The sequence below is a fragment of the Sturnus vulgaris genome, chromosome 9, assembly GCF_052056855.1.
Source record: "Sturnus vulgaris isolate bStuVul1 chromosome 9, bStuVul1.hap1, whole genome shotgun sequence".
In the NCBI taxonomy this organism is placed as follows: Eukaryota; Metazoa; Chordata; class Aves; order Passeriformes; family Sturnidae; genus Sturnus; species Sturnus vulgaris.
In genome coordinates this window covers 246,904-259,012 of record NC_142251.1, presented here as the reverse complement: position 1 = coordinate 259,012, position 12,109 = coordinate 246,904, and the positions used below count along the sequence as shown (strand labels likewise).

The window sequence follows — 12,109 nt, the reverse complement described above, 5'->3', positions numbered from 1 at the left end:
ACTACTCACACCATGGTGAGGGATGGCAGCCACGATGATTACAGCACTTTAATAAAAGAGGGACCATTTTAGGATCCATTTAATTTGAGCCATAACAGCTGAATGTGGCTGGAGGAAGCCTTTGAGTGACTGAGCTGCTTTTGATGACTCTGAGTGCCTGTGAACATTTCTGAGAGCTGCCTGGGGAGGGAGATGAGACAGAGGATGGCAGCCTGGTGGCAATGGGGATGGAGTCTGTGACTCCTCTTTGTTGAAATACCCCTTGTGATATCTTAAAATATTCATTGCTTTTCATTCCACCCACAGCCTGTTAAAGGCAGAAGGATCCTTTAATGGCCTGGATCCCTGGGAAAGGGACACCTGAGCCTGTCACTTGCCATGGCAGGGAGAAGCCTCCGTGCCTGGTTCCCCAGAGCCTTTCACAAAGCCAGGGTGATTGCACACTCCTCGTTTTCCTCTTTCCATGGCTTCACCAAGAGAACAGTGCCTGCTCTCACCACTGCCATCCCTGTGTGCCCTTAACAGAAGACAATTCATTTCTGATCCTGCTGAATTCAGTATTAGTCTTCTGCCAGCTCAGTTCAGCTTGCATTTTTCTCACTGTATTTCTCAAAACACAAGCCTAAGAGTACTTGTTTCATCTGAGGCTTTCAAATTTTCAAGTGCCACTGAGGCAATAGCAGCATTTTTCAGATGTACCTTCCAAGCCTTATTTCTGTGTATTTTTTCACTTTGACAAAGAGAAGTCAGTGGCTGTAGGGTTCCCTGGAGGTGCCAGAGTGGCTGGGGAGGTGCCCAGGTGCCTGCTGCTCTCAGACATGCCCATCAGCACACTCAGCACCAAGATGAGCATTCCAACACTGCTTGTGCTGGGCCAGGGGAGGTTCAGGTTGGGCATCAGGGAGGATTTGTTCCCTGGAAGGGTGGTCAGGCTTGGAGGAGCTGCCCAGGGCAGTGTGCAGTTCCCATCCCTGCAGGTGGCTCTGGGCTGGGACCAGGGGGGGGATTGCTCACAGGTTGTACTCGGTGGTCTGGAGGTCTTGGAGACTTTTGCAGTCTCAAAGATTGTGTGATTCTGTGAAAGGCTGATGCATGCCATGAGGAGAAAGGGAATTTCAATTGATTTCTCTGCTTCTCCACAAAAACTGTCAGTCTAGGCCTTGATTATGTCTTGACTTGTCAAGTTGGATTTATTCAAGTCTGCACAGTCCTGGGATAGATTGAAGTTGAAGCTAGGGCTCAGTGCAGTTTATTCACATTGAGACATGGTGATAATTCTTGTCCCCACTGACAGAGGCCAAATCTGAGCAAAGAGCACAGCAAAGTGTGCAGCTTTGTGTGGCTTGTGTACCTGCAGCCAGCCTGGGGCACAGCCCCCAGGAGCCCCCCTGGCTCAGCCTTGGCTTTGATTCATATTTTCATTTGGCATGTGGTGTGGGTCTCAAAACAATTCCACATGTCATACTAAAATCACATCAATATTTTGATGGAAAGCACATATGAGAGCTAAAATCAGATTGAATATAAATCAAGAGAGGCAAGGTTACATTTTAATGATTAAATTTTTCATCCCCAGGGTTGGGTTTAGGTGAAGGTGGAAATCTTGAAGACAGTGATTTGTGGGAGTCCTGCTTGGGAGAGCTTAATTTTTTTTTTCTGTCCTAAAACTGTAATTTGGTAAAATTTGTGTTCCTCACTTGACTGTTCTTGTTTGTTTCTGCAGCTCTAATATGAGCAAGTTGTGCTTTTTGTTGAGACAAATATCAATCAATATTACTTCCATTTCCCCTCCTCATGTAAACTCTTGCCAACCTTTTCATTTCTGTTTTTCATTCACTTTTCACTTTTCTGAATTTTCTTGGCTCAGTCAGCATTTGATAAATATCCTGAGAGCAGGAATTCCACATTCCTAATGTTGTGATTTGCTCAGCCCTTCCAGAGCCCTGTGCTGTGAGGGTGCAGTGCCTGGGCAGGGGAATCTTTATTTCCAGAGCTATGGGACCTGGCTAAAGCAGCTTGTGGGTCTGTCCCCAGGTTTCTATTTTGTTTGAAACCCTGTGTTTTTGTTGCCAGTTTCCAGAAGTCTCTCTCTGGATTTGTTGCATACAAATCAGTCAAAGGCTGGCTTGCCCTCTCAGGGGTAATGTGTGCTTTCCAACAATAAATGCAGGATGTACCTAAGGACATTTGGCTACCAAAGGAGGGGATTTGAACTCAGATGTTTACCTTTGACCCAAAACCTGTAACATTTTCACCATCTGTAAGACACTATCAAACAATTCCTATAGTTTGTTTGGTTTTTCTTTCCCAGTCACAATATTCTCCTGTATGAGGATGGTCATGCAGTAGTTGCTGATTTTGGAGGTAAGGAGTTCTTATGAAACACTTATAAATTAACCCAAATTCTCTAAAACTAAATATGTGCTTACTGAGAGGGTCCTGTGGACTTAAGGTAGGACTGTAATGTAATAAGTATAGTATAATATATTGATATTAATATAATATTAGTATATATTATATTATATATAATATAATAGTACAATAAGGTGTGTGTCTGCATTGGCCTGAGAGTAATTATTTTTCTTTCTGTGTTTCAGAGTCTCGATTTCTGCAATCCCTGGATGAAGACAACATGACAAAACAACCTGGGGTTTGTTCCTTGCTCTGTTCCACATAATTAATATCAAACATACAGGCACACACAGTTTAGGAGAAGAAGACATTGGAAATATGTTTGTTGGAAAAGATGGACTGGTGTAGTATTTAATCTCTCTCAGTGTTTCTCAGTCTTGGTTTTTTTTCCTCTGTCTTTAATAGCAGAGATGAGGGAATGCATAACATCTGCAGCAGAAACAATGCTTTATAAGGCTGTCTTTGGAGCTCTACTGCCCCAATTCCTTACTACAGAGTTATTTTTAATCCACTTTTCCCCAGTCACTGCTGTTGGCAGGTGGTTCCCTGTTCTAGCAGGGAATTAGTTCCTCAGCACTGGCTCCCCTATTTTATTCACTGTTGCTCCCAGTCAGATTTACAAGATTTGGTCTCCATGGGTTTGAGTCCAGGCGTGTCCCGTGTGTCACTCCCTGGCCAGGAATGTTCACATCATGGCAGCTGTTGATGTGGGGTGGGCTGGGTGATGGGGTGGCAGTGCCAGAGGATGGTGGTGCTGGCCCTGGAACCAGCCCTTTAACTCTGCAGTGGCACTCACTGTGTGGCTGGAGAGAAAGGAGCACAAGGACTCTAAAAATGCACCTGAACCCCTCAGCCCAGGGAGAGTTCCGTGTCCAGCAGCCCCAGAACTGGGGGTCTGCAGGGAGCAGCAGGGCCCCCAGAGCAGCCCCCAGCCCCGTGCAGCTGTTGGCAGCTTTCAGTCCTGCCAGAGGCTAATTCCTGTTCTGTGGCCACATGCACCGTGTGATGATCCCAGAGCCTGAGGTTCTGTTTGTATTCTCAGCCTACTGTGATGTTTAAAGCCAGCTCAGCCTGGCTCTGTGGAGCTGAGACAGCACCAAGATAATGCACTTACATGTCACGCACAGTGACACTGACTGGATTGGCAAGCCAGGTGGAAGCTTCTCCTGGCAGATTACCAATGGCTTTATGGAGTGATGGAGGCAGGAGATAAGGAAACAAAGGAAAACAAACATGGATAGAGGAGTGGGTGCTTGTGTGAGGAGGCAAACCCTGCTGACGTGTGAGTGCTGTTCCCTGGTGGCAGAACCTGCGCTGGATGGCCCCGGAGGTGTTCACCCAGTGCACCAGGTACACCATCAAAGCCGACGTGTTCAGCTACGCCCTGTGCCTCTGGGAGCTGCTGACGGGGGAAATCCCATTTGCCCACCTGAAACCAGGTAACATGCTCAGTCAATTCGTGTTTGAAATTCTCTAAACTCGAGAAGCAGCTGCACTGTGTCATTTGCACTGATATCTCTCTGAATTGTGGCGTTAAGTGCTAGGATACTGCATTTGGTGAAAGGCACAGAACTATCCTGTCTAGGTCTGGGACTGGTGTGACTGGTGCTGATGGGTGTCCCAGTGATGGGTAGGGCTGTTCCTGGGTGCTGATGGGTGTCTCTGCAGTGGGTAGGGCTGTTCCTGGGTGCTGATGGGTGTCTCTGCAGTGGGTAGGGCTGTTCCTGGGTGCTGATGGGTGTCTCAGGGGTGGGTAGGGCTGTTCCTGGGTGCTGATGGGTGTCTCAGGGATGGGTAGGGCTGTTCCTGGGTGCTGATGGGTGTCCCAGTGATGGGTAGGGCTGTTCCTGGGTGCTGATGGGTGTCTCTGCAGTGGGTAGGGCTGTTCCTGGGTGCTGATGGGTGTCTCTGCAGTGGGTAGGGCTGTTCCTGGGTGCTGATGGGTGTCCCAGTGATGGGTAGGGCTGTTCCTGGGTGCTGATGGGTGTCCCAGTGATGGGTAGGGCTGTTCCTGGGTGCTGATGGGTGTCTCAGGGATGGGTAGGGCTGTCCCTGGGTGCTGATGGGTGTCTCAGGGGTGGGTAGGGCTGTTCCTGGGTGCTGATGGGTGTCTCAGGGATGGGTAGGGCTGTTCCTGGGTTGGTTCCTGGCTGCTGACACGTGTCTCTGCTGGCCCATGCAGCAGCAGCAGCAGCAGACATGGCATATCACCACATCCGCCCCCCCATCGGTTACTCCATCCCCAAGCCCATCTCTGCCTTGCTGATGAGGGGCTGGAACGCCTGTCCCGAGGTGAGTGCAGCCAGCAGAGGGACAATGGGCACATCGCCCTGGCTGACCCCCCCAAAATCACATTTCTGTGGGAAGGGTCACTGCAGAAAGCCCCCAGGCAGATAATGGGGTATGTCAGGAATTACAGGAGAGTTGGTGAATTGAGGAAAGTAAATTAAAGTTTAGCCTTTCAACAAAACTTTAATTAAGCACGTAATGCAGATTATGACTTGAGCTGTTACAGAATGAGTAGAAAATTCCTTGCTGCTCTCAGATTTTTGTAAGGCCTGGATAATGACCGTGTGTAGCACACATTCATTTTAAATTTATTAATGAGGTGTCATAGTAAAGTGCTGACTTAAGCAAGCAGTGAGAAGGGTGCAGTCCCTGTGTCTGGTCAGCATTCCCACAGCCACTCAGCCCCTACATGGAGAAAATATCTTTTCAGAGTCCCAGTGCAGTTTGTTACCCATCACTGTGACTCCAATGTCACTTCATCTTGCCAGGGTTTTACAGTTTCAGGACAGAACTATAAAACAATTGATGGCTCAATCAGCTCCTGGTTGGCCGGGACTTTGAGCAAAAACTTGTGCAAATTATTTTTATTCGTGGTTTTTTGCTACTGTTCTTTATTAGGCTCTATTTTGCTTTACTGAAAGTTTTTTTCTACCATTTTTTGTGGAAAAATGGTGAGTTTTGGGGCTCAACGAGTGTTCACAGGTCAAAATTCTCCACAGAAAAAAAAAAAAAAGGCAGAAAATGGAGTATACCTGTAGGGGTTTTGCTGGATGGCCATGAAATATCCCCAAATTAGAAAATGTATCCTTTTATTTGTCTTTAATTTCATTCAAAGCTCATCCCAGCTGAAAACTAGTTCCCATGTGCCATGTCCCTGTTTCTGTTTATGAGGTACTTGAGCATCTGTCTCCCAGAAACTTTTGACAGCAGTTGTTTCCAAAGGCAAACTGGTGATGAGAAGATTAGCAGCATCTCCTGAGAAACCTTTTTCATTGGCTAATAAGATTTGTGATCTTTAATTAGAGCCAGAGAATTTGCCATAAGGCCTAGGGCTGAGCTCTGTAAAGAAATAAACGTTTGGTTTTATGCAGTGCAGCTCTCATGGACAAGGGAGGGAGGAGCTTGTCCACCGCTCCTCAGTGCTGTGCCTCAAGTCCTGTTCATGGGCAAAGAGAAAATCGGCCTGAAGAGCAGAGATGTATTGACAGTGTTTCTGTGATATTGATAATATTCCTGTGATCTAGTCAGCATTAGCTCGAATCTACCTGTTACAGAAAAGGAGATGAATTGCAAGCACACACGTCTTCACGTTGTAGCTCTGAAGCTGCAGATTTGAGATCCCCAACCTGACTGACAGCTCTGCCTGGAATTCAGAGGGGAATGAGGGGCCCGGGACTCTTCCCTTCCCCAATCTAACCACGTCAGATCTGCCCCTTCCGTTTAACTCAGCTCTGCTTTTCCTCTTGTGTTCACAGGGGAGACCAGAGTTTTCAGAAGTTGTCACCAAGCTGGAGGAGTGTCTGTGCAATATTGAGGTAAGGACGGGAGCTCTGTGTGGGTGCCCGCAGCTGCGACAGGGACAGTGGCAGCAGCTGAGAACAGCGGTGGCTTTGGAGCTGCTGGAAGAGCCACGGAAAACTGGAATACAACTAACGGGAGAGGCGAGAAAGGGCTTGTGAATGTGCCAAAATGGTACCTTCATTTTTTTTTTTTTTTTTTTTTAATGCAGTTAATGTCTCCAGCCTCCAGCAACAGCAGCGGGTCGCTGTCTCCCTCGTCCTCCTCGGACTGCCTGGTGGCCCGTGGTGGCCCCGGCCGCAGCCACGTGGCCGCCCTGCGCAGCCGCTTCGAGCTGGAGTATGCCCTGAACGCCCGAGCCTGCGGGGGCTGGCACCTGGGGTGGGTGTGAGGGCACCTGGGGTGGGTGTGGGCACCTGGGGTGGTGTGAGGGCACCTGGGGTGGGTGTGAGCGCACCTGGGGTGGGTGTGAGGGCACCTGGGCGGTGTGGGCACCTGGGGTGGGTGTGAGGGCACCTGGGGTGGGTGTGAGGGCACCTGGGGGTGGGTGTGAGGGCACCTGGGGTGGGTGTGAGGGCACCTGGGGGGTGTGAGGGCACCTGGGGTGGGTGTGAGGGCACCTGGGGTGGGTGTGGGCACCTGGGGGGTGTGGGCACCTGGGGGGTGTGGCCAGGGGGGCTCTGGGGGTCCCCTCAGGTGACTGCAGGGAAGGACAAGGCTGTGCTGTTCTTTCCTTCCACTCTGGGGAAAAAGTTCTCACGGTGTGGAGATGTGCCACCATCAGTCTTACCTCCAGTGGCACATCCTGTTCGAATTGCAGCCCCGGGCAGCCCCCTTCTCAGGGCCTGTCTCTGGATGACATCAGAAGGAATTTCCAGTATCCCCCCGTGGACAAGAACGGTGAGCTGCACACACAGTGTGCTGCCCGGGCAGGCTGTGGTGCTGGCCCTGCAGCACCCTGTGCCAGCTGCAGTGACCCTCTCTGCCCCGGCAGGGTACGTGTCTGACCCCTTGAGCACCATGAGGTTCCACCCCTGCAGCAGCAGCTTGGAGGACAGCAGCTGAGGGAGGGAGCATCCCCTGCCCGGCCATCGAGCTCAGCACGGAGCCCCGAGTGCCACCCTGGGATGGCAAATGTCCCTGTCCTGCATCTGCTTTGCATCCCCTCAGCTGACCCCCCTGTGCCACCAACAGGCCCTGCAGCAGCAGCTCTGGCCGCTGGGCATTACAAACCAGAGCACAGGCAGGGCAGCAGGAGCTGAGCTCTTCCTCTAGAAGCAATTTCAGAGTTAATCATGCTGTTATTTTCTGGGGCCTTTTTACAGCTTAACAAGATTTATCTGTAATCCTGTATGTGTGGCCAAGGTAGAGCTGCCTTCCTGGCTGAGCAGTATCAGTATTCAGTTTATATCAGTATTTCAGGGATCAATATTTCCCTTTCATGGCAGTTTCTGGGATGTTATTGAGGATGTTGTTTTTCTACAGCCACGATCCCTGCAGCAGCCGTGCAGTGAGGCTCGAGCAGGGTGGCAGACACGAACTGTGGCTGCATGGTGGGCTCTGACAATGCTTCTGCCATTACTTCAATAGTGCTGAAGCAATAAAAATGGGGAAGATTTCACTAAGCAAAGCTTAGAGGTCGTTTTCCATTTGTTCTGTTTCACTTGCTGAAAAGCTGAATGGGGAGAAGCTGTTACAGCTCTGCCACCACTGCCCCTGGTTCCAGTCAGGAGTTAGCACTGCTGCACTGGGCTGGGTCTCAGGGGCAGTTCCATTCACACCAGCGGCTGCTGGGACAACAGAAATGGCAGAATGAACACACAGGAAAGCCTGGGATGGGGCTCACAAGGAGACCTGCTGGAGCCTGTCTGCAGTCATGAGATTCCCATGGAAGGGGCTGAACAAGAGGAACTACAAAGCTCCAGCAAACCACAACAAAACAACATCCAGATTGGTGTACAGCTGAAGGAAATCTGTTATATTCTTTCTAGAAGTACAAGCCAGGGTGGCAGTGTGTGTGCTGTGAGGGAAGGGGGGCAGAGCAGAAGGGAGAAGCTGCATCTGGGATGCTGATGAGAATTGCTCCCTGGCTCTAATTGGGCAGATGAGGATCTGCTCCACATGGCCAAGAACAGGCTGGTGGAAGAGGCTGGACAGAGGTTAGGTCTCATTCCTTGGTCTTTGCATTGACCAGAAACACCAATGGTGCAGAAAGGGTCCATTGTCAGATCTGAAAAATCAGTTCCACCACTGATTCTTTTTCAACAGGAATTTTTTTCTTACAAATATCTTTGCATTCTGTCTTTTTCCCTTGCTTAAATTAACCATGCAGTGACTCTGCATTTAGAGAGATGGCCTGAAAACCAGAAACTAAACTGGATTAGAGAAACAAAAGTGGAGCAAGGAAGCAGACTTTATGTGCATTAATACCTCTGTGTACTCACTGATACCTGAGCTGCAGGTGTCATCCCTGAGCACTTTCTCAGAATATGTCAGAGGGGAACACATGGAAGCAACAACAACAAAAAAAAACAGAATGCAAAACTTTTTTCGTTTAAAAGCTCTTTACAAAGACAAGTGCTTGCATATCATTTTAAAACTAATTAAAATTACTGGTTCCTTGAAGGAAACAATGTCTTAGTTAATTGCTCTCTATAGAAGAAAATTAGGCTCAGGGGAAATATGTGTTTCATAGGAGTGATCAGTTAGTAAAACAAACAAACTCTGAAAAATGTAAAGAAGTAGAAGATGTTCCAAAGCAGTCTGTCCTGTTTCCAGAGAAGCCCCAGCACACCGAAATATTTACCAAGAATGAGATGCTAAGAGGATTCTTACCCTGCTTTGGAGACCTGCCAGTGCCTGGCAGCTATAGTGATATTTTAAATTGTTTAACAGATCAGCAATAGGTGATCTAGATTAAAACAATCTGGCATCCAACCAGACAAGGGTTTGGACAGCAGCCAGAAGTGAGCCTGGCATCCCTGCAGCAGCTCCCAGCACGGCATGGCACAGGACAGCCAGCATGGCACAGCACAGGACAGAACAAAACAGGACAGCCGGCACAGCACAGGACAGCTGGCACAGCACAGGACAGCACATCTGGCACAGGACAGCACAGCTGGCACAGGACAGCACAGCTAGCACAGCACAGAAGGGCCACCTGAGAGGCTCAGCCCCAATGGGCAGGCAGAGGGGTCAGTCATGTCTGGTTTGTACAGCTGAGCCCCAAAGCCACTCAGGCAGTTCCCAGCCAGGACAGCCACCCTGCAGCTCTCCTTTCACAGACCCATGAGCTGCCCATGCTGCCCACACTCAGCACCCTGGGTGCTGCCTGAGTCACCAGGTCTGCCAGCGATGCCAGGGCTTGGTGCCCAGTTCCAGGAGCTGGACTTTAAACTTTTCCCATCCTGTGTCTGCAGTGCACAGCCGGCACGGTTTTGAACTGATGAGATGCATTCTTCAGCTGTGGAATGTCACCGGGTTCCAGCTGTGTGACACACATCTGAGGCACAACCATCCGGAGCCAGTGACAGGCAACTGAAAATCGCTGACACTTCAGGGAGTTTAAAAAGCCTTCCTGATGAGCCAAGAATTAGTTTTGCCAGTGGCAACACTGCTGGATAGTTTGCCTTGCTCACATATGCTCACTTCAATAATTAGTCTTTTTTTCTTTTTGCTGCACATCTTGTTTTTCCCTAAGTGCAACCTACTTGTCACTTTGAAGTTAATTACTAATTAGCACCATATAGGACAGCAGAAAGGACCACGGGAAGCTTCTCCAAACCTATACAATTATCTACATCCACGGTTTTGCTTATTACCAAACTTCTGCCTGCTCAAATGACAGGGACACTAATGTTTTGGAAGTCCACAGATGTGTTCCTAAACCACAGGATCCTTTCCCCCAGCTGTACAACCATACACATAAGTGTCACTTATAAATATTTGAAGAATGTTAAATAATGAACTGTTATTCATTATTATATAATATAGATGTTATATTATGCATTCCAGTTCCTTACAGTCACACTGCTCTGTTCATCAAGGCCTTCTCTGATGCCCTGGGTCCCCCTACAGCCCCAGAGGGGCTCCCAGGGAATCTCTGCAAAGGCAAATCCGTGCATCCCTCTCTGTCTTTGCTCACCTGGAACCCTGGAGTTGCCGCCCAGGTGTGGCCACGCCCGCAGCCCCGGGCATGAGCTTTGGAGGGGCACCTGCACAAGGCAGCTTTAGTGGCACAAACACTCAGCCCAACATCAGTCAGCCCGCTGGCAAGCACAGACTGACACTGAAGCTCAGGCCCTGCTGCGCTGCCAGGGGTTATTCCTACAGCTACTGGCACGAATTGAAGGAGCTGCACAGACTGGTACAGGTGTTTAATAGAGCTGAGTGAACATGCAGGTGTGGTATGGACACAGAAAACACAACCCTCTGAGACAGTCCTCAGCACCCAGTGTGACTGAACCTACAAATGCAACATCTCTAGTACAGGAACATCTCTAGGAGCAAACACACAGCAACCACTTGATCACATTTGAGTCTCCAGCTCCAGGTAGATTGATCTAAGTGACTCACAGCACCAATCCACTCAAAGTCCTGCTCAAGAAAAACAAGCCAGACAGCTGTGGAACCATCCTTGTGATTTCATCCTTCCAAAGGAGGGCTGTTTCCCGGGCTGGCAAACACCAGCTTGTTTCAGTTCTGCTGAGGAGCTGCTCCAGTGAGACGTGACAGGAGGTTGTGTAAACACAGAGGAACAGAGGAGTGACATCCCAGCACACAAACCCACAGCCAGCTGAGTGCATGTTGCAGGACACAACACTGAGGAGCTGCAGACAAAGCTCAGAGCAGAATTTCCCCTCCATCCTGAGGCTGTTCTGAGGACATGATGAGTAGATCCTTGTAGATGTCACAGCAGTTCCTCGGTAGCTCCGAGCTCAGCACGTTTTCTGCGATGTTTGGTCATTGTTTTGTAGCATGGTGCAAACCCAGACCGAGGAACTGCTGTGACATCTACAAGGAAAGGCCAGAGCAGCAGGGAAGCCGAGTGCTCCCAGGGCTCACCCAGTGCCACCAGAACTGCGACATGCTTAGCAGGGGGAGCTGCTCTGCCCGCCCGGAAGGGCTGCGAGAATTAATGCCACAGCAAAGGGATTAATTTGCACGGGATTTTGGGAACAGGAAACAACGCAGGAGCCGCCACCCAAAAGGATTTATCATCCGTCAGCAGACATTTAAGGAGCGGGTAAGGAACGGGTCGGGGAGGTGCATCCCGTGTCTCGGGCAGGAGCCAGCCCGGGACAGTGCCTGCCCCACGCAGGACTCACCTGCCGGGCACTGAGGCTGCCAGGACACCTGGGCTCCCTCCGAGGGCACTGTCCTTCCTCTGCTGCCCCTCGGCCTCCCCTCCTGCCGGCCCCATCTGCTCCTCCTGCCGCCCGTCCGTGCCCCGCGCTGTGCCTGGCTCTGGAGCTGCTCTTTGTGGCTCGGTGCCCGGGCACAGCCGCTCGCCCCCCGGGGACCCTCTGCCCCCGGCTTCCACTGCCCCATCCCCGCGGCCAGGGCTGCTCGGGGAGGTTCCTGCGCTCGGCTCTTCCCCCAGGGATGCTGTTCCGGGCCCCTCTCCGTGCCGTGGGGACCCGAGCGGCTCCCCTGTCCCTGTCCCGCTCCGTACCCCCAGCACCGCCCCTGTCACCCCCTCCTGTGGCACCGCCCCTGTGTCCAGCCCGCCGGCCCCGGCCACTGCCGATTCCACGGCCACTGCCGGCCCCACGGCCACTGCCGGCCCCACGGCCACTGCCGATTCCACGGCCACTGCCGGCCCCACGGCCACTGCCGATTCCACGGCCACTGCCGGCCCCGGCCACTGCCGATTCCACGGCCACTGCCG

General features: G+C 50.8%; 1 protein-coding gene and 1 long non-coding RNA gene across 2 annotated transcripts in view; one reads left to right on the top strand and one right to left on the bottom strand.

Moving 5' to 3' along the window:
- Positions 1-7,849, top strand: part of TNNI3K (TNNI3 interacting kinase) — a 34,591-nt gene extending 26,742 nt beyond the window's left edge. Inside the window, exons 20-27 of the mRNA XM_088169557.1 lie at positions 2,312-2,364; positions 2,598-2,650; positions 3,719-3,851; positions 4,595-4,704; positions 6,177-6,236; positions 6,431-6,600; positions 7,040-7,119; positions 7,214-7,849. Of these exons, the coding sequence (XP_088025683.1) occupies positions 2,312-2,364; positions 2,598-2,650; positions 3,719-3,851; positions 4,595-4,704; positions 6,177-6,236; positions 6,431-6,600; positions 7,040-7,119; positions 7,214-7,284 (730 nt within the window). The 3' untranslated portion in view covers positions 7,285-7,849. The remainder of the gene's footprint in view (positions 1-2,311; positions 2,365-2,597; positions 2,651-3,718; positions 3,852-4,594; positions 4,705-6,176; positions 6,237-6,430; positions 6,601-7,039; positions 7,120-7,213) is intronic.
- LOC148222749 (uncharacterized) lies at positions 4,865-12,051 on the bottom strand. The gene is made up of 2 exons (XR_015805276.1): positions 11,547-12,051; positions 4,865-5,106 (listed from the first exon to the last, which is right to left on the bottom strand). It is a non-coding gene; the product is annotated as an uncharacterized LOC148222749 (long non-coding RNA).
- Between the last annotated feature and the right edge of the window lie 58 nt (positions 12,052-12,109).